The 21,835-nt window shown below is 34.0% G+C and overlaps 2 protein-coding genes across 4 annotated transcripts in view; both read right to left on the bottom strand.

Moving 5' to 3' along the window:
* Nucleotides 1–21,835, bottom strand: part of LOC120424647 (G-protein coupled receptor Mth2-like) — a 41,647-nt gene that overhangs the window by 7,967 nt on the left and 11,845 nt on the right. For all 3 annotated transcript variants that reach the window (XM_039588815.2, XM_039588817.2, XM_039588816.2), the window contains exons 2-5: nucleotides 14,829–15,655; nucleotides 5,816–5,954; nucleotides 3,913–4,177; nucleotides 119–288 (exon numbers count right to left, since the gene is read on the bottom strand). In XM_039588815.2, the coding sequence (XP_039444749.1) occupies nucleotides 119–288; nucleotides 3,913–4,177; nucleotides 5,816–5,954; nucleotides 14,829–15,317 (1,063 nt within the window). In that variant the 5' untranslated portion in view covers nucleotides 15,318–15,655. The remainder of the gene's footprint in view (nucleotides 1–118; nucleotides 289–3,912; nucleotides 4,178–5,815; nucleotides 5,955–14,828; nucleotides 15,656–21,835) is intronic.
* Nucleotides 20,126–21,481, bottom strand: LOC128093527 (uncharacterized). The gene is made up of 2 exons (XM_052710707.1): nucleotides 20,326–21,481; nucleotides 20,126–20,262 (listed from the first exon to the last, which is right to left on the bottom strand). The coding sequence occupies exon 1, from the start codon at nucleotides 21,429–21,431 to the stop codon at nucleotides 20,433–20,435; it is 999 nt and encodes a 332-aa protein (XP_052566667.1). The 5' UTR covers nucleotides 21,432–21,481; the 3' UTR covers nucleotides 20,126–20,262; nucleotides 20,326–20,432.

The following is a 21,835-nucleotide window of genomic DNA, read 5'->3' as shown; positions in this document are numbered from 1 at the left end:
AAAAAATAATTTAATAATTTTTCAAAATATATGAAAACGACCAACCCAATGTGCAAAAATGATACACAACTCTGACACACATTTGGCCCCACCCTAGCTCAACCAACCAATTACTTACCCTGCAGGAGGCATCGCGTTTTGCCCATCCGGGGCCGGTAGTACTCCGGAACGAGCTCGGTGTTGTCCATAACGAAGGCCAGGACGGCCAGCAGCACCGGGCATCCCCAGGCGTACAGCGAATAGAGGCAGAACTTTTTACGCTCGGTACTCTTGGCGCCGCGGTTTCCGCTGTAAAATAAAATATAATTAGCAGTTGTTCCTTAGAAAACGCGTATTTTTTATCCTTTTGGGATATAAAATCAATTAACCTTAGAAGATTATTAATGGGTTTCTTTTTTTGTAATTGTCTATTCTACAACTTTGTAGATTATTTTTACACGCTCCATACATAAAAGTTTAGTTTTGTATGGAAATTGTCCACGAGGGTCTGATATTTCAAAAAAGTGTCCACGTGATTTATGGATGGTTCCTTATTAGCCGAACCTAGTTGAATGTTTAAACTTTCGATTCGTGCAAAAAGTTTCAAATAAATTGAAAGAGCTATGCGCGAAAACAAGCAAAAATGATAATCAAGTCTTCCCATCAACACCTAAGTGTATAACAAATATCAGGGTGCTCCAGGCTCTGGATGCACCGTTAAAACTTATTTTTAAAAAATCATTGAATTTATTTAGACCAATTGTAATGATTTGGAAAAAATCAAAAACAAAAGGTTTAAATTATTAGATGACCAAAGTAACAAATGGAAGAGCTAATTCAGGATCATAAACGTATAATCGTTAACAAAATTCTAAAAACAAAATGAATTTCTGCAAAATTTTTTGATTTAGTTTGATTCTATTGAAAAGAACTTATTAAAATAGATGTCAAACTTGAAATCTAGAGTTTTTTTTGCAATGGTCCCATAAATATATGAAACACAACAGACCTTTAAAACATTATTGATTATATTCAGGGATGGAAAAATCGCGAAAAAATTAATTTCGCTTGCGAACTTTCTTCACCCGCGAAAGAGAGAGGAGGCAAAAGAAAATCGGTCCCGAAATTCTCCAAAAAAATCAATCTGTTGATGATTTTTTGTGAATTTCCTTGTCAGCACCACTCGAAAATATTTATTTCACTTTGTTTACAAACATTGCCTATCTACAAAATGTGACAGGTCATTTTTCGACGTGTGACGTTACACTTGCAAGTGTAGTAGTGAAAAAAAATGTTCCGCCGAATAATCCAGATGATGATTTTTTTTTAGTTTTTTTACCGATCTTTCGTGCACGAGAGAGGAGAGCCATGCTCCCTTCGGTTTTTTTCTCTTGATGAACTTCCAAAGATTTTCTTTCGATAATGATTATTCCATCGCTGATTATATTGCTTTCTCACAACAAGAATTAAAAAAAAAATAATAAGGCAATGTTTTCAAAAAGATAAACGCATTGATATTTTAAGAAAAAAGTTATCGTTTACACAGTAAAAAAAGTCATGATAGATGTAATATAGGAATCTCGCTTTGATGTCAGAAAAATGAGTAACTTTCCATCTGAAAATTTGTAAATTTGTCACTTTTCTGTTGTGCTGTCATTTTTTTAGTCAAAATTGTGGTAATATTACATGATAAAAGAGGTAATATTAATCCTTCCATTTTTAAACCTTCCAATTTAACACAATTTTTTACTGTGTAGTAGTGATCATGCCCTTAAGAAGCCAGTACTTGAACAATCTTCGAGAGAGTCAAGCCTCTACGGACTTGTTTACCAAGCAGTCATTTTTTCTTGTTGAACTGATGGATCTGATAATTTTCCAAGATTTCCTACTATTTGAACCACACAATAAACATAATTCCACACCAAAATTCCTATTCTAAACATATCTTTGAACAGAAGATGTAAAATGTATGTGTTCTTACACCCATACGGCGGTCGCATGATTGTGATGCATGGCGGCATGAAAGTATATCAGAATCTGCATGAAAACTGTCCTCATGCATTTTTTTTGCGATATAGGGGTATGACATTTTTGCCCGTTACCGACAATTATCGACATTACCGACGGCTTTTTGGTTTTATTTAACCAAAAAAAAACCCTTATTAGAACGAGTTTTGAACTTCTTGATTATTGATCCTACACGCTACCACCGCGCCATGGACGCTTGATGAAATGTGAGTGAAAGAGCACCAACATATTTTTCTCTTTGGAGTGTTGGTCGGGGACGGGCCAGCATTATATGTTTTGGTGAGAACTGCAGATCGCTGAAATGTTTACACGCGGCCAAAAATGATCTACGGGCCTGCTGCAAAAAATGTTATAAAATGTTACATTTTCTGCAGCAAATCCACTGTTGCAGATTTTGAGATATAATTTTCCATTGGGTGTAGAAATCGAAAATTTGTCAAAAGGAACCAGAGCTACGACAGACTAAGTTTGCGTTGTCCCGTCACGCCAATTTTATTAAAGGTGCTCATTTTTCGTATCTAGAAGCAAATCGTGTAACAGGTCAGTTTTTGATCGATCTAGACTAAACCTACCATCCTGAATTCGAATTTGCCTGTTAATTTTGTTGTTCTCAAAGGGAAGCGAGATATTCAAGATGGCGTCCAATATGGCGGCTGAATGGAAAAACCTCCATAAAAGGATTTTTAAGTTCAATCGACTAGTCAAATTTAAGGCTACCAACTCTTGCTGAGCAAAAATCCGTACACTATGCCAATATGACAGCATGGTATAACAAAACTGTCAAGGAATTATTTATATAAATTAAATTAAATTAAATTTGAGAATTAAAAATTTAAAACTGTGTCGTTTTTACAGCTAACAAATTTCACAAAATGCTATCAGAGTGCTTATGCCTTGCACGTTTAAAAGTATTCATACAATAAACCGTGATTTGAACCAACACGTTATGTTCTTATTTTTTTTTGTTAAAAGTTTAAAAGTTTACGAAATGTCAAGTTTGCTTTAACGAATAATATCGTTCATAGTGTTTTCACGAACATATATCCAAAAATATTGAAAAGGTCCTATAACATGTTAAACACAAAAGTTGTTAAAATTCGGTAAAAATCCGTAGTATGCGAAAAATTCCCTACAAAAATTCCGGCCTGTTAAAAACCCGCGATAAGGGTCGAAAATCCGTATGGTAAGGAATTTGAGATAAAATTAGCCTTAGTCAAATTCAACTAATTTGGGATCGCTGAACTCGGATATGACCTCTTAAATACTCCAAAGTATTCAGGGAATGTGAAATTCAAGATGGCGGCCAAGATGGCGATGCTAGAATATTGGAAATTTTTATACTGAAATGTAACAGGGGTTGCTGAACTCGAATATAAGCCTTAGAATACTCCAAAGTGCTCAGGGAATGTGTAATCCAAGATGGCTTTAAAATACCTGAGTACTAGGGCTCAGTCAGCAAACCCAATTTTCAAATATTTTAATATGGCAAATCAAAATGATCCAATTGTACTTAGTGTACTTTTTTGATTTTTTTACATATTGGTACCATTTACCACAGATTTAAAAGTTATCAGCAAAAACTGAAAACATAAGCGTACAAACGTTGCCCCGTCACGAAAGAATCGGTCTACTAATTGTTTGGGAACAAAATAAATTATAAAATATTAAGTATTGCTCATTATATATTCTCTACTGAATATGTTCAAATTGAAGATTGTTTTCCTATATTCTTAGTTGACTGAACAGGATTATGAGAGATTTTCTGTTATATTTACAGATTTCATAAAGAATTTCCGAGCCAAATCAATAGATCATCTCCGAGTCAATTAAAAGCTGATGAACGATTTTAACGGCCAATTAAAACCACCGTAAGATTTGCTCCACGCCCGCCAGCTAATCACCCACCTAAACGTCCAGTAGATATCGAACGACATCACGTTGAGCCAGAAGAAGCTAACCATGAAGAAGAAGTACAGCGTGTAGCCGGCCACGACGCAGGGGGTGGTTTCGGCCGCGAACAGCCGCATCTGGACCAGGGAGAGGGCCGTGTAGCCGACGGTCAGCCCCAGGACGTAGCACATCAGTGACTTGCCGTGCATGTTCCGCAGCTCCGGAATGCACGCGTACACGAACAGCGTGATGAGCAGAAACGGCACCGACAGCAACATTCCTGCAAAAAGAGAAATAAAAAAACGCGATAAATATCGCACAATTTTGACGAAATGTGTGTTTGTGTGATGGTATCCTGCTGATAGTGGTGATGATGAAGTCCTGGCCGGCCATTTTGGGTGGCCACCGCCGTCGTGATGGCGCCACCGACTGATTCAGCAGTTGATATTCGCGTGTCACGCACGCTTTGAATGGTTTGACTAATTGGCGGATTATAAACATTAGTGATGCCAGAAATGGACTTGATGGTGGCTATTACAAATTTATTAAATTTTTCAGATGCATTTCAATGTTAACTACACGCAATACAAAAGTCATTCAACTCACATTCATTTAAAAAGAATTTAAGTGACTAATCCAGTCCTTAGCATTAACCAGCAACAAACCAGAGAATCCATTCATCTTATAAACAAATATGAGCTGTGCAGACCAATAAACTTTGGATGAATCTCAATAAACATCACAGGTCGTAAAGCGAGCGACACTAAACAGATTGCCTGTAAACCAAAGCTAATTGGCAGGCGAATCTAATTAGCGTAACGTATTTTGTGAACTATGTAAACAAAGTAAACGAGCCTCCAGTATTTGCTCAATTAACAAGATTTGAATGGGGATTACGGACACTGCAACACAATGTTTGAAGTATCCAAATTTCACAGACAAATTCAAAACGTTGTTTGCCAACGTCTTCCCTATAAAACACAACTAATTGAATCGTTGTCGATTAAAGCTAAATTTAATGTGCCAATAATAGCTAATCAAATGCAAACAATGGTGCGTCTCAACCACCACGATTACGATAACGATTAAGACACACGCCATTCCGAACCATAACTGCCGTAAAACGATACTATTATCGCTTTCGCATTGATCTCTGCCCAACCCAACGCCACCCAACTAGATGACATTTAGGGAGTAATAAAATATTCCGCATTTGGTATTCGTAAAAGTGTCCTTTGTGAAAATGAAGATAACGCAAGGATTTCATAGGTTTACAAAATTAAGTCAATGAAAAAACAGATTCAATTGATTTAGGACAAACATGCACTTATCGAAAGTAGCACTAAACCGTCCTACCATACAAGTTAGCTTCCTGTTATTGTGCGGTTTATTTGTTCAGGCGGGAACGGCGTTCAATTCTCCGAATTTTTTTATCGCTCCACATTATCTTGGCACATGCTGAGTATATTTCCCCCGGTCAGTATACGAATGTCATAAAGCTACTTGCTTCATTTGATTACAAAATTCTAGGGAATACTACCACCACTCGTGCCAATTGCAAAAGGAATAAATGCTATTATTATAGTACAAGTCATTTGTTCGACATCGACGTAAGCAGCAGAGCTATCAAAACCAAAAACAATGTCTGATAAAAAAATAGCTTCCACAATACAAAACAGTGGGATATCTTATTTCACTTTATTACAAGCGTACACGAAAAGCAAACAATTTAGTGCGAAGTGTAAACATAAACAAACGGTTCACGGCGCACCAGACCATGAAAACGAGTGACATTAAAATTATGAAATCGATTATAGAGCAAATGGTTCAAGTTCACAGAGAAATTTTCTATTTTGTTCGTATCTAAACATTTTAAGAAATATAAGGTAACATGAATGGATGTAAATAACCAACTTACCAATCGGATACAACGCATACTTGAAGTCTTCCTCGGGCTCGAAGCAGATGTACGGGATCACCGGTTCCGAGTTGTTGTTCTGCATGAAGCAGAACTGGTTCCTCGTCATAAGGCGGGAGTCGTAGATGATGCTGCCGTTCTGGAATAGGTTAGCGAAAAAATAGCATTGAAATAAACATTGATTTAAACATTACCAAAATTTAAAAAAAAATACAAAGATAAAAAAATATTTAAAAAATAAATCACATTTCGTTAAAATGACTTATAAGAAGTTTTTTTTCTATTTGAGCAATTCTCTACAAAACCGGCCGATTTCGACCATTTTTATTTTTTGTATTTTTTTATTTGGCTCAAACTTTGTGGGGGCCTTCCCTATGACCAAAGAAGCCATTTTGCATCATTAGTTTGTCCATATAAATTTCCATACAAATTTGGCAGCTGTTCATACAAAAATGGTACGTAAATATTCGAAAATCTGTAACTTTTGAAGGAATTTTTTGATCAATTTGGTGTCTTCGGCAAAGTTGTAGGTATTGTTAAGGACTATTTAGAAAAAAATAGGTACACGGAAAAAAAAATTTCCCGATTTTTTTATTAACTTTTTTTTCACAAAATCTCAAATTCCCAAAATACGTATTTTTTGATTTTCGAGATTTTTTGATATGTTTTAGGGGACAAAAATCCGCAACTTTTGAGCTATAGAGAAACATGGTCAAAAAATCTGCCGCCGAGTTATGATTTTTTGAAAAACTGGTGATTTTTGGAAAAAATCGAAATTTCATACATAAAATTTTTTTGACCTCATTTTTTTATGCAAAATTGAATTTGCAATCGAAAATTACTTTACAGATTTTTTGATAAAGGGCCCCGTTTTCAAGATATAGCCACCGAAAGTTTGATTTCAGCGAAATATTTGCAGTTTTTCGATTTTTAAAAATAGTGACCATGAGTGACCATTTCTAAAAATATTTTTTTTTGAAAAGTTCAGAAAATTTGCTATAAAATTGTCTAAGAGACACCGAAGATTGGACCTCTGGTTGTTGAGATACAGCGGCTTAAAGAAAAAGAAACACGAAAATTGAAGTTTTTTAAGTCTCACCCAAACAGCCCACGATTTTCTAATGACGATATCTCAGCAACTAATGGTTCAATTTTCAATGTTAATACATGAAACATTCGTGAAATTTTCCGATCTTTTCGAAAAAAATATTTTGAAAAAAAATAAATCAAGACTAACATTTTAAAAGGGCCAAACATTGAATATTATGCCCATTTGAAATGTTAGTCTTGATTTAAAAATTTTCAAAATATTTTTTTCGAAATGATCGGAAAATTTCACGAATGTTTCATGTAATAACATTGAAAATTGAACCATTAATTGCTGAGATATCGTCATTAGAAAATCGTGGGCTGTTTGGGTGAGACTTAGAAAACTTCAATTTTCGTGTTTCTTTTTCTTTAAGCCGCTGTATCTCAACAACCAGAGGTCCAATCTTCGGTGTCTTTTAGACAATTTTATAGCAAATTTTCTGAACTTTTCAAAAAAAAAATTTTTAGAAATGGTCGCTCATGGTCACTATTTTTAAAAATCGAAAAACTGCAAATATTTCGCTGAAATCAAACTTTCGGTGGCTATATCTTGAAAACGGGGCCCTTTATCAAAAAATCTGTAAAGTAATTTTCGATTGCAAATTCAATTTTGCATAAAAAAATGAGGAGACACACACACACATTTGTTTAGTAGAGAGTGGGGGGGGGGGGGGGGGGGGGGAGGATTCTGGTTAGATGTTGGATAGATGAGCGAGTACGGTGGTTAAGTATAGAATTTAGAGGGAGTGATGTGGTTTGGCGGGAGAGTGGGGGGGTATTAGGTGGAGGGGGGGCGGGGGTGACATGGCTACTCTCTCGTGTGTAGGGGGGGAGGGTGGGTGGGGGATGGGGGGGGGTAATGCTATATATATCTATGAGAATTTTTTGATTGAGTATATTCTATTCGGTATTTTTTGTGGAGGGTGATGGGGTGGGGGACATATATAGAGGGGTGGGGGGTGGGGGGGGTTTGTATATATTGTTTTTTTAGTGCTATCGGTGGGGTGTTTGAAGGGTAGTGGGGGGGGTTTTAAGGTATGTATTTCTAGAGTATTCTGAGGGTTGGTTTTGTTTTTTGGGTGAGAGAGTGGGTTATTGGTGTGATTGGGAGGGGGTTGGGGATGTAGATGGGGGGGTGTTATAGAATTTGGGGTGTTTGGGTGTGGGTATTTAGTTGGTGGATTTTGGGAGGATGGGGGATGTAAGTTGGATAATTTTTTGGGATGTAAGGTGTTTTTTGTATTTGTTATTGATTGGTAGAAGGGTTTGAGGTGTTGGGAGATGGGTGGTGTTGGATTAGTTTGGGTTGGGGAGGATGGGGATTATGAAAGATATTGTTGTTGAGGTCAACCTCTAAAAATAAATAAATAAACAGCCTGCCATAGCAACGGATATCTTCGTCAGCACTGTGAATGAAAATATACTGTGATGAAAATAATTGCGCAAGACTCTAGTAAAGTGCAGAATGTGCAAAACAATGAATTCAATCAACAATTTCACAGATATTTTTAATCTCTACTTTTTCGAATTTCGGTATATATTTTCATATTTGAATAAAATATTGTCCTTGCATTCTTTGCATAAAAGAAGCTTTTTTGCATAAATAGTTTGTTTATACAATGGTCAATACAATTTCACGGGTTATTAGTCACACAAAATGAGCATTTTAACATTCTGTGTTAGTTTTAGGTTATAACTTCCCAAAATATGTAATTTTTTTATTTTAAAATTTTTAGGGGACTGGAAATGCAATTTTAGCACTAGTGCTTAGGGTGGTGCAAAATCCGGTACCAGAGTTAAATGTTTTGAACAAATTTATTTTTTTGGGGAAAAAAACGAACATATTACAAATTGATTTTTTTTTCCAGTAAAAAAATTTATGGAGTCTACTTAATAAAAAATCATAAATTTTTCTTTTTTTGACTTTGCTTTTTTAAATTTAGAATTTGGCAAAAATATTTTTTCACAGTGTCATCTAATCAAAATCCAAAAGATTTTTTAATTTCAAAGATATTTTTGAATCAAAGAGCAGAAAATTTTACAAATGTTTTGTTTTATAACATTGAAAATTAAACAAATAGTTTCCGAGAAATCGCCAGTTAAAAAATGAGGGCTAGTTATACGAAACTGGGAAAAAATATCCGGCGAAAAGTTGTAAGCCTTCAGCAGGTAATTGCAGTAAATTTTCTCTTTTTTATATTTAAATTGTTGAAAAGTTAAAAAAAACATTAAAGGCCTTTTTACTTGACAACGGTGAACTTTATTTTAAAAAAATGTGAAAAGTCGAAGTCGAATTCAAATTTAATTTGCATCAGAAAATTATTTTCAAAATTATGTCTGACAATATTTTTATTTTTTTCCATAAACTATTACCATTTTTACAAGCATAACTTTAACACAAAATTTTGCACCATCCTAGACTCTAACTCAAAAGAAATTATGTTAAAACCCTTATGAAATATTGAATAAAATTAAAAATGTGAAACCCTTATGAAATATTGATTTTTCATTAGTGTACCTATTTTATTCCGAAAGTCCTAGTCTTAGGTTATCTACAACTTTGCCGAAGACACTAAAACGATCAAAAAATCCTTTCTCAAGATCCATATTTTCGAATATTCACATGCCAATTTCGTATGACGAGCCTGCAACGTTTTATTCAAATAATAACGTGCACAATGAAAAATCTCGACAGAAATTGATATATTCTAGAGAATTACTATGTAGTTCTTTAAAGTTTGGTAAGTTTTAACGAGACTTTATAAATTAATAGAGATTTTTTATTCAATTTGAAGATTAATAGATTTGAAAAATTAAGTATTAAAAAATTTAAGAATTAAATTTGAAGATTTGAAGATTTGAAGATTTGAAGATTTGAAGATTTGAAGATTTGAAGATTTGAAAATTTGAAGATTTGAAGATTTGAAGATTTGAAGATTTGAAGATTTGAAGATTTGAAGATTTGAAGATTTGAAGATTTGAAGATTTGAAGATTTGAAGATTTGAAGATTTGAAGATTTGAAGATTTGAAGATTTGAAGATTTGAAGATTTGAAGAATTGAAGATAACGAGATTTCGAGAAGATTAAGCGGGATTTCAGCAAGATAGCACGACACCATCGAAATGAGCGTTGTAAATAAACAGGAACCACCGGAGTACAGTTATAGAATAACAAATTCACAGATTGAAATACAATCACCACAATTCCTCACATCTCTGACCAAAACAAAAAACATGACACCTATCGTTGAACGAAACAGGTAATAGGAAGAAATACCTCTAAATTGAAGATGAAGTGACGTCAGTGTACGGGTCACATGATGTGCTAACCTTTTTAAATCTTCTTTCATCCCCTTTGATATGCTTCTGACAGCTTTCGTAAGCAAATAGACAATTAGATAGGCGATTGAAATTTACAAGAAAATGATCAATAGTTCAGTTCCCTTACGAAAATCTAATCAGCAAACAACCGAGCGTGTCCTTGAAAACGAATATGTCAAGCCCTAATATCCGAGCCGTCTGACCATGCTCTTATTTGTACGTGTCTGCTAAAAATTAGTGGAGCACCCACAGTACGAAACGCGTGATAACGCCTAGCAGCGCCAATTATCACCCGAATCAACAAATTGGCACTAATCTACCACACTTAGCGATAACATTTCCACAAACCAAATAGAGCCAACTGCCAAATTGAAGCGCTTCTTGCTGTGTATGAGGCAGCACGAGGTATCGGCAAATAGAACAAGTATTGCAAAGTCGTACTTCGAGTAGTACGGATTTGAATTTTCGAGAATCTACGAAAAATTGAAAAAGGTCGAATTTATTTTCTCTCTTCAGTTAGAAAACTTATGAAATGAATTTCAAGATTATACTGTGGGCTGTAACCAAACGGGAGTTGACTGTAGACGTCCAACTATAGCGAATGTCTGTGGCCCATCATCGACGGGGTACAATTACGATGTGGCGCGCCGTGGTCACGCTTCAGCGGCACTTGCGGCTGCCGGTTGAAACCAAAACACTGTTAACACATGATAAACAGGTGTACCGGCGGCACGTCAACACCGGTATCGCGAGATTGACAAGCTGATCGAACGCCACCGCGGTTTGGAGCTGCCTTTGATCAAGTTTCAAAAGAAAAGTGGCAGCGATCTTACGCACTATTTTCACCAGACTGGAAAATGAAAGAACGGTTTTTTGATCGGTAACATGGCAAATTCCGATGCGTTTGAACGAAACTTTTTGGCAATCGAACTGGGTTGCATTCTAAGCTATAAATATTGAAACTTGCAAGGTTGAATGCATCAGTTCCATTCTGCAAATCAAGCAATACAGTCAGCTAGAGAAATGCTTTTCCAAGTAGTGAACTTTTTAGGGCTAGTAGCAATCAGCTTAGCATATCGTCAGTATGCATACAGTACAGAGGTGAAGCACATCATTCCGATCAAGCAAGATCTCATCGAAAGCCCACAGGATATACCGACGATCGTGGTGCTCGGAGAGGGTGAAGAATCCAGTGAAAAGCAACAGGAACCAGAGCAACAACTACAGGAACCCATCGAGCAAGAACCAGAACAAGCAATTGAACAACAAGAAAACACCTTAGAAAGTGAGCCCGAAGTCGACTTGAACTCCCACTACTTCAGCCACTACCCAAAGTACAAGTACGAGTACGGCGTCAAGGACTACCTCACCGGAGATCAAAAGAGCCAGTGGGAGACCCGCGAGGGGGATGTCGTCCGGGGGGAGTACACGCTGCTCCAGCCGGACGGAACGCATCGGGTTGTGCGCTACACGGCGGACGACAAGAACGGATTCGAGGCCGAGGTTAAGAACGTCGACAAGGCGAACGAGCTGAGCGATGGTGCTGGGGAGATCGATGTGAGGAGTTTGCAGACAACAGCGGAAGAGGAGGGATCGCAGGGAGAGGAGCTCAGTAGTGGGAAGAGTGATGGGCAAATTGCGTACAGTTATAACAAGTTGCGGCAATATTTGTGAAAGTTTTTGAGTATTGATATGTTAAGTGGTCCTAATAAAGTTAGTTGTTTATATTTAAAGTGAATTAAATGAAGAAAATTTGAGAAAAGAATGTAATGAATTAAAAAAAAGTAGCAAAAATCGTGTTTGCAATTCCGTCCTGAAATTACATACTTTTCATGCATACAAAAATAACAGAATGGAAAATTAATCAAAAAAATCAAATTATTCGCTCCACAGCATTGCATGGCGTTCTCGATTGCGAGATTCCTACTCGAAACTAGGTGTCCGAAGGCTTGATTGTTGAGGCAATTGAAAACCTCTTTTTACACCTAAGCTTCCATCCACCTCGGGATTCGAACTGATGACCTTTGAATTGTTAGTCCAACTGCCTACCAGCGACTCCACCGAGGCAGGACCCAGGGAGACGACTCCTACTCCTGGACTGAGCTAACGACCTAACCTCTAGGTTAGACCGGGACCAACATTTACTTCCCTGTCCGACGGAAGGCGTGATCAGACAAATCTCGTCTCAAAATTTGCCACCGAGACCTTCTGTGATCGAACCCAGGCCGACTGGGTGAGAGGCAACCACGCTTGCCCCTACACCACGGTCCCGGCCGAATGGAAAATTAATACCTTTCAAAATCAGGGCTGAAATGCTCTTCTTTTCAGCACTTAAAAGGGTGCTGAAAAGTTGAACTTTTCAGCAATAGTATCGAAAAGTAACATTTTTCATTTTTTTTTAATTTATTTTGAACGGTGAATTTACTTAGCATATGGATGTTTGATATAAAATTCCATTGAACTCGCTGCCAAACTTGATTTTTTCAGCGCTCATCGTATTTATCCAACTCGGTGAACCTCGATGGATAAATGTACGACTTATGCTATAAAAAAATATTCTTTTTGCAACTTGTTGCATAAACTACTATTATAAATTTTTGTAATATACTTGATATTGTAATAAATACTATACTCCATCGAGCACCTATTGAAAACTAGCCAAAACGTCAAATTAAAATAAAACTGACAGTAGAGGATTACAACCAAACACAACCTAAAAAATCGACAAAAATCAATTTTTCAATGAATTTTTGAGCATTAAAATGCATTGGAAAGAAAAACCCTTAAAATTTTAGAAAACTTTAGGGTTTGACTGTGTTTTTTGCTAACATTTCCTATATTTTACGTAAAAAGAAGTATGCAGTAATTTTTGTAAAAGCCTAGATAATGTCCATACGCATTTTTTTACAATTTAAATTTATTTATGATAATGTTGCCATTCTAGAGCAGAAAAGGTGAAAAACAAGCAACAAATGGAAAAAGTGACTGTAAAAACATGAAAAAATTAGAAAGGCAAAATGTTATGAAAAGGGATGGTAGAATCGCCAAATACTACCAAAAACAAAGATAAACTAAACAAGATAAATTCAAATTAAAATTCAAAAATCAAAACAAGGAAAACATAAAACAAGAGAGGTACAGTTTTTCGTACAACAAAAGTTGCTCAAAATGACGAGAAATATAATTTTGTTCACAAAAAAATTAAGCAGTAGAGGGTTAAATGAAAATATCTAACTAGCAAAGCCTTGGCCAAACCCAAAAAAGCATTTAATTTTGAAAAAAATGTATTGCCATCATTAAATGCCGTACAAATCCGTATTATATGAAATAACTCCATGCTTAAATTCTACCTGTTAAAAATCCATACGGTAAGGAAAAAATCCGTACAGTTGGTAGCCTTAGTTAAAACCATTTTAATGCAAAAAGTTATTTTTTTACAATTTTTCGTTTGCGTGCCTGTTTGTTTTCATAAAGCAGTATCCTTGAATCCTGTTGATTAAATTCTCCCTTTTTGAAATTGTTATGCGAATTTTTCCGTAGAATCCTATACAAATATTTAAAGATATGGGCTTTCTGGTCCAGGCATGGTCAACACGACAATTTCAGACTTTTTTTTATTATGTCCTATGAACAAATGTAAATATTGAGAGTATCCCTCTTACTCAGATGGACATTAACATAAGGTGTGAAAGGAATACATTCAATGTTTACATTTGTTTATGGGACTAATATCTAATTGTTTGGTCCAAGAAACCTCCTGACCAATTTTGAGGTGTTAATAAACTTTTAAATGGATATGATGAGTGTTATACATTTGATTTATTTTTGTTAGAAAATTACCATTTCATTTCGAAGAGAACACAGTAAACAAAGTTGATTTTTGGAAGCTTCAAAATTTTATTGGTTCAATATTACCTCTTTTTAAAGTAATTTCACTTAAATAATATGTAAATATGGAATATTAAACAAAACTGATCAACATTCCACTAGTTCTTTTAATGTTTTTGAAAAATAAATTAGATTGCTGCAAATATTTTTTAAAGTTTTTTTTTATCCTAGTGGAGAGTTCTTTGGCCGAAATAATTAGACCCGTTTTTTGGACGCAAATGAAAAGTGATTAGTTGAACTTTCAATGAAAAATAGTTTAGAGTTCCCTGAGTTGCCCTGAGCTCCTGAGTGTTTGAGTACGGCACGGAGCGACGGCGCCGGATACCCATATTTACACAAAGAATTTTAAGCGCCCGCCGCGGGATAATGAAAGAACCCCCACTCCAATTTTGAACTAAATCGAAGAACTTTTATTTTTATATTTATCTTTCATATGAAATTGTTGATAAAATACATCACGACTGCATCAAAGCTTCTCGTCTATTAACAGCAGCCTGATTGGTTTCATTGATAAACATGATTGTTTTTTTTTTCTAAAGGTTGCTTCCATTATTTCTACACGCATTTGTGATTCAACGAGATTCTTCAACAGAGTTAAATATCATCGCTGAAGTGAGATGACTTTCATTCTTTATACGCTTTGTAGAATAAATTTGCACCTCAACGATGAACAATCGAAAGTTCATCATCTCACGCCACATAACAACACACTTACCCTCGCAAAGATCCACTCATCCTCCGGACTGTTCTCCGGATCCAGCTGGTACACCGATTCACACGGTTTACCGTACAGAAACCCGTACATCTGATTCTGCGTCAAATCGACAACCTCCGAGCTCCGGTTGCTGTTGTACAACGTGGTGTTCACATTCACCACCAGCTGACTCTCGGTCGGAACACACTTTCGCTGGAAGAACACCGTCCCGTACGGACAGCACATCCGGATGCACAACCGCACGGCACACGGACACCCCCGGATGTACTCGGCCACAAACTTCTTCCTCGAAAAGTGCTCGTAATCGTAGTCGATCGTCCGGAAGTACTTTGGTTTGTACAGAATGTTGTTGTGGATGATGTTTCCGGCCGAGTCCCGCACTCCGTCGGTAATGTTGACCGAATCGATAAAGTCACACGGCAAACTGTCTCCGGAGATCCCGCGCACGCCAAACACCACCAAGAAGGCACACACGTACCTTGGATTCATCTTCGTTACGGGGGTTTTTCCTATTCTTACTTAACCGATACCAACCCAAAGACACACTTTCAATTCTTCGAACACACTTTGAATGAAACGGCACTTTTTGGCTCTCTCGATCTTCTCACTGAAACTCGATTATCCAATCACGCATGATTATTCGAGGTCCACGTCCACGCACTTTGATCCTGTGAATGACATGCTGGTTCGCGTTTTTTTAGTGACACAGATTTGTGGATGCACTCCTCCTTCGCCAAGCTGACCAAGCTGTTTACTGTCGTTGTGGCGGCTGGAACATGTGGAACTGCTTAGCACGCGCGCGCAAAATTAGGCGGCCTCACCTTAACCTGTGAACGGTTGAGATAAACAAAACGATTAAAATGTTGGCCAATAAAGAGTCGGAAGAGGGTTGGGGCAGCTATTTTTGACGAAATAATCATTCCCCGTGAAAAAACTTAAATCCCACTGGACTGGTCACTAAGTGGTTAACAAGGTGGTCTCTCTAAAATTAGCTGCCGAAATAGCGTTCGGAGAGAGGTACGATCTTCACCTAGTAATGAATAAAATTTATATAAAGCTCGTAAAATTTCCCTTTCAAAATAATCAGCTGGGAACTGCCAACGGCGATCGTTGAGCGTTTATAGCCCTCCAAGCTTTTTATGCACGCAACAGCTGGCAATGTGTTTTGTGTGTGTACCTGGATAAACTGTTTATTGTATCTTTTTTTTAAATTTCCATAACAAATTAGATATGGCTATCCATCGTAGGGCACTTACGGGTGTGGTTTTTGAAAACTTTATAATTTTTTATTAAATCTTAAATGGATTGTAAAATGCTATGTAAAATGTAATGTATGTAAATGTATGTAAATGTAATATTCAAAGTTGTAAAATTAAAAGGTAATTACAAATTTTGTTTGGAGTTTTTCTACCTCGGACCTAATCGAGCTTAAGGGAAGGATGGAACTATATTATACAAAATTAATGCACAAAATACTACAACAAACTTTAAGCACTGCCATTGCTGGTAAAAATCTGCGAATTTATTAGAAGATTGTTTTTGCAAAAACTTTCTGGCATTCTAATATATTGTCAATTATAAAAAATGCTCAAAACCAGATTAAAAAGTTACACAAAATCATAATTTAACTTAATACCTAATTACAAGAAATAATGGCTCACAAGTCTTGTTAAATCAATTTGCCTATTTTGTTTAAGTTTCTGGAATGATTTTGTGGCACAAATCGTCGTGATCGCCGCATGTTCACAGATCCACAAAATTAACAAAAAATACAACGATTAAATTTATGCAATAAAAACAACGCAATCAAAAACAAAAATTTAAAACCGTTTTTATCAGCACGATTTTGTAAATTTTGTAAATTTTGTAAATTTTGTAAATTTTGTAAATTTTGTAAATTTTGTAAATTTTGTAAATTTTGTAAATTTGTAAATTTTGTAAATTTTGTAAATTTTGTAAATTTTGTAAATTTTGTAAATTTTGTAAATTTTGTAAATTTTGTAAATTTTGTAAATTTTGTAAATTTTGTAAATTTTGTAAATTTTGTAAATTTTGTAAATTTGTAAATTTGTAAATTTTGTAAATTTTGTAAATTTTGTAAATTTTGTAAATTTTGTAAATTTTGTAAATTTTGTAAATTTTGTAAATTTTGTAAATTTTGTAAATTTTGTAAATTTTGTAAATTTTGTAAATTTTGTAAATTTTGTAAATTTTGTAAATTTTGTAAATTTTGTAAATTTTGTAAATTTTGTAAATTTTGTAAATTTTGTAAATTTTGTAAATTTTGTAAATTTTGTAAATTTTGTAAATTTTGTAAATTTTGTAAATTTTGTAAATTTTGTAAATTTTGTAAATTTTGTAAATTTTGTAAATTTTGTAAATTTTGTAAATTTTGTAAATTTTGTAAATTTTGTAAATTTTGTAAATTTTGTAAATTTTGTAAATTTTGTAAATTTTGTAAATTTTGTAAATTTTGTAAATTTTGTAAATTTTGTAAATTTTGTAAATTTTGTAAATTTTGTAAATTTTGTAAATTTTGTAAATTTTGTAAATTTTGTAAATTTTGTAAATTTTGTAAATTTTGTAAATTTTGTAAATTTTGTAAATTTTGTAAATTTTGTAAATTTTGTAAATTTTGTAAATTTTGTAAATTTTGTAAATTTTGTAAATTTTGTAAATTTTGTAAATTTTGTAAATTTTGTAAATTTTGTAAATTTTGTAAATTTTGTAAATTTTGTAAATTTTGTAAATTTTGTAAATTTTGTAAATTTTGTAAATTTTGTAAATTTTGTAAATTTTGTAAATTTTGTAAATTTTGTAAATTTTGTAAATTTTGTAAATTTTGTAAATTTTGTAAATTTTGTAAATTTTGTAAATTTTGTAAATTTTGTAAATTTTGTAAATTTTGTAAATTTTGTAAATTTTGTAAATTTTGTAAATTTTGTAAATTTTGTAAATTTTGTAAATTTTGTAAATTTTGTAAATTTTGTAAATTTTGTAAATTTTGTAAATTTTGTAAATTTTGTAAATTTTGTAAATTTTGTAAATTTTGTAAATTTTGTAAATTTTGTAAATTTTGTAAATTTTGTAAATTTTGTAAATTTGTAAATTTGTAAATTTTGTAAATTTTGTAAATTTTGTAAATTTTGTAAATTTTGTAAATTTTGTAAATTTTGTAAATTTTGTAAATTTTGTAAATTTTGTAAATTTTGTAAATTTTGTAAATTTTGTAAATTTTGTAAATTTTGTAAATTTTGTAAATTTTGTAAATTTTGTAAATTTTGTAAATTTTGTAAATTTTGTAAATTTTGTAAATTTTGTAAATTTTGTAAATTTTGTAAATTTTGTAAATTTTGTAAATTTTGTAAATTTTGTAAATTTGTAAATTTTGTAAATTTTGTAAATTTTGTAAATTTTGTAAATTTTGTAAATTTTGTAAATTTTGTAAATTTTGTAAATTTTGTAAATTTGTAAATTTTGTAAATTTTGTAAATTTTGTAAATTTTGTAAATTTTGTAAATTTTGTAAATTTTGTAAATTTTGTAAATTTTGTAAATTTTGTAAATTTTGTAAATTTTGTAAATTTTGTAAATTTTGTAAATTTTGTAAATTTTGTAAATTTTGTAAATTTTGTAAATTTTGTAAATTTTGTAAATTTTGTAAATTTTGTAAATTTTGTAAATTTTGTAAATTTTGTAAATTTGTAAATTTTGTAAATTTTGTAAATTTTGTAAATTTTGTAAATTTTGTAAATTTTGTAAATTTTGTAAATTTTGTAAATTTTGTAAATTTTGTAAATTTTGTAAATTTTGTAAATTTTGTAAATTTTGTAAATTTTGTAAATTTTGTAAATTTTGTAAATTTTGTAAATTTTGTAAATTTTGTAAATTTTGTAAATTTTGTAAATTTTGTAAATTTTGTAAATTTTGTAAATTTTGTAAATTTTGTAAATTTTGTAAATTTTGTAAATTTTGTAAATTTTGTAATTTTGTAAATTTTGTAAATTTTGTAATTTTGTAAATTTTGTAAATTTTGTAAATTTTGTAAATTTTGTAAATTTTGTAAATTTTGTAAATTTTGTAAATTTTGTAAATTTTGTAAATTTTGTAAATTTTGTAAATTTGGTAAATTTTGTAAATTTTGTAAATTTTGTAAATTTTGTAAATTTTGTAAATTTTGTAAATTTTGTAAATTTTGTAAATTTTGTAAATTTTGTAAATTTTGTAAATTTTGTAAATTTTGTAAATTTTGTAAATTTTGTAATTTGTAAATTTTGTAAATTTTGTAAATTTTGTAAATTTTGTAAATTTTGTAAATTTTGTAAATTTTGTAAATTTTGTAAATTTTGTAAATTTTGTAAATTTTGTAAATTTTGTAAATTTTGTAAATTTTGTAAATTTTGTAAATTTTGTAAATTTTGTAAATTTTGTAAATTTTGTAAATTTTGTAAATTTTGTAAATTTTGTAAATTTTGTAAATTTTGTAAATTTTGTAAATTTTGTAAATTTTGTAAATTTTGTAAATTTTGTAAATTTTGTAAATTTTGTAAATTTTGTAAATTTTGTAAATTTTGTAAATTTTGTAAATTTTGTAAATTTTTTAAATTTTGTAAATTTTATGTTACACTTGTCACTCGTTTAGAACATTCAGCCCCAAACAGCAATTTACAAACTTAGTTTTTTGCTATATATATTTTTTTCCACAGACACAAATTTTTCATATTTTTGTATTTTATCATAAATAAAAATATTGTACATGAAAAATGAGTTCTAAATATTTCCGCTAGACCTAAACCTAAAATCCTAATCTATATTTTTAGTCAATTGGAGCGATCAATTTTACAATTTGAAATGTAATTTCTTTGCTAATAAATAAACATTAAAACATTCACCACAGTTATTAGCTCTGATTTGACCCTGCAAAAACCATGATGAACCATTTTTTACAGCACCTTTATTTAAAAAAAAAAAACCCTTAATGTATAAAAGTGAACACAAATCAAAGACCAGTGACATCACTATTCCTAACAGAATAATGGTGGTGCACATCGAGTTTTAAACAAATAGTTCAAGGTAGGACCAATAAGTCAAGAATACATGGATGCAATCCATCACAACACATACGCCCAAGTGTCCACAACAAAAATGGAAATGAACGGAGAAACTGTCACAGAAAGTCACAATTGCCAAGAGTTTTTTGGAATGATTGATTACTTTTGGTCCAAGTTGACGGACGCAACCTGTTGGGACGTTTTCGGGTTCTTTTGAGCAGCACACCGTTGATTAATGTGGAATCGCTAAAAGCTAAATTTATTCAAATTAATAGTAATTCTAGGCTTAAGTTTAATTTTAAGTACATTGGTCACCCTATCCGTGTCTGTCCTCCAACAGATAAGCAATGCCGTGTTCGTGCGAAATGTAATCAATCCGCAGCTCTAGTTTAAGATTTTAGGTAAGATTTTAGTATAAATTCATTAATAAATGTCGTTTCCTCATACCCTAGGTAATAACAAATTTCCAACCGGTTCTTCCCCGCGGTCCAGCGAGAATCTTACAGCGATAATCCAAGTTACTGAACTAATCACAATATTAAATATTCGCACTTTCAATTCAACTCGTTCATTTCAATTTCACCAATCATCGCGACTGACGTTTCGTGACGTTTGCTGCGGTGACAATGTGAGAGCAACAAACATGACACACGACGTATTGCTCTTTGCATCGCCGAGGGGTGTACATGCCTGACATTGCGCGCGCCGCTCCGTAACATACCCCGACCCGTTAAGCTGGTCCGGATCTTTCGGTTCAGCCTTACACGCTTAACATCAAAGCGCGCCAGTTTCTGCATGTTTCGCTCCACCGCTGGCCTCACCAATCCTCGTAATTTCCTAATTTCCGCAACACGCCTCCGTAACAATCCTTGGTTCCACAACTTGAAGACTTCCAACGGCATTTCCAAGCTAGCGATGTGACCCAGCGGAAGTAGAACGCCCTCTTCACATTCAGCGAATTGAGCCTGCCTTCCACGCACTTTCCACCTGGATCGAGGCTTCACGGCAACCGGCTCTCCGAGTTGGTGGTCTTTATACTTGCGCTTAACCGTCTCGAAGTTCCCGACTTGATAGCGTTCGTAGTTCGGCGAGAATTTTGAACTGTCATCCTCTCGATCTTCGACGCCCAGCTCCTTCGTCAGCTTCTCTTGATCGATCTTTCCTTGCCTGAGTTCTTTGACAGTCCATTTCGGTTTCCGGTCAGCTTCCTCGCCCCTAAGCGTTGCCGACTTTAAACCTTCGATCAACACATGAAAGTTTCTCCTTCCAGTATTGTTGTGAACTTGTGTCTTATTCGCGGGCTGGCGAATAAGGACTGCGCGATTTCCGGATATCCCGCGACTATCCGGCTGGCCACGCGCGTGCTTGTCCAACTTACGCATCGTGCATTGCCGTCTGCACCGCACGATTCCGCATGTCATACGCACCAGATACGTCTTCTGTGCGTACCGAGTTTCCATGTGGTTCTGCCCAGGTGATGACTTCCAGTTCAAACGCAACGCACGAACGTCCTTCAGGACCCATTTCGTCGTCACCCCATCGAACCACCCCATTTTGGGGAGAGACGTGTAGTCGTCCGCCCAACCCAATCCACCGGTGTACCTCCACCGCAGATCGCTCCGATAAATTTGTGATGAACTGGTTCTCAAAGGATCGTAGATTTTCTGCAACGCCGCTCCATATCTGACCAGAGTGTCAGACTGGTCAAACTGTGACGTTGGTACTCCACACATCCTCCACCACTGCTCCTTCAACTTCCATCTCGGTCTTGCGCGCACTTCTGTGCACGTGAACAGCTTCCTCTTCTCGCATTCCAACGAACCCACCATCCGCCCTGCACCTGGATACCTACCACAGCGTTTGGTGTTGGCAGACGTGCTTACGTACAGCGGCTGGTCCACACGCGTCAACTGCTCAGTCGAATTCACTTCCCACTTGGAAAGTTCCCACGATCCTT

Source organism: Culex pipiens, chromosome 3, assembly GCF_016801865.2.
Source record: "Culex pipiens pallens isolate TS chromosome 3, TS_CPP_V2, whole genome shotgun sequence".
In the NCBI taxonomy this organism is placed as follows: Eukaryota; Metazoa; Arthropoda; class Insecta; order Diptera; family Culicidae; genus Culex; species Culex pipiens.
This window is presented reverse-complemented; position numbering and strand designations above follow the sequence as displayed.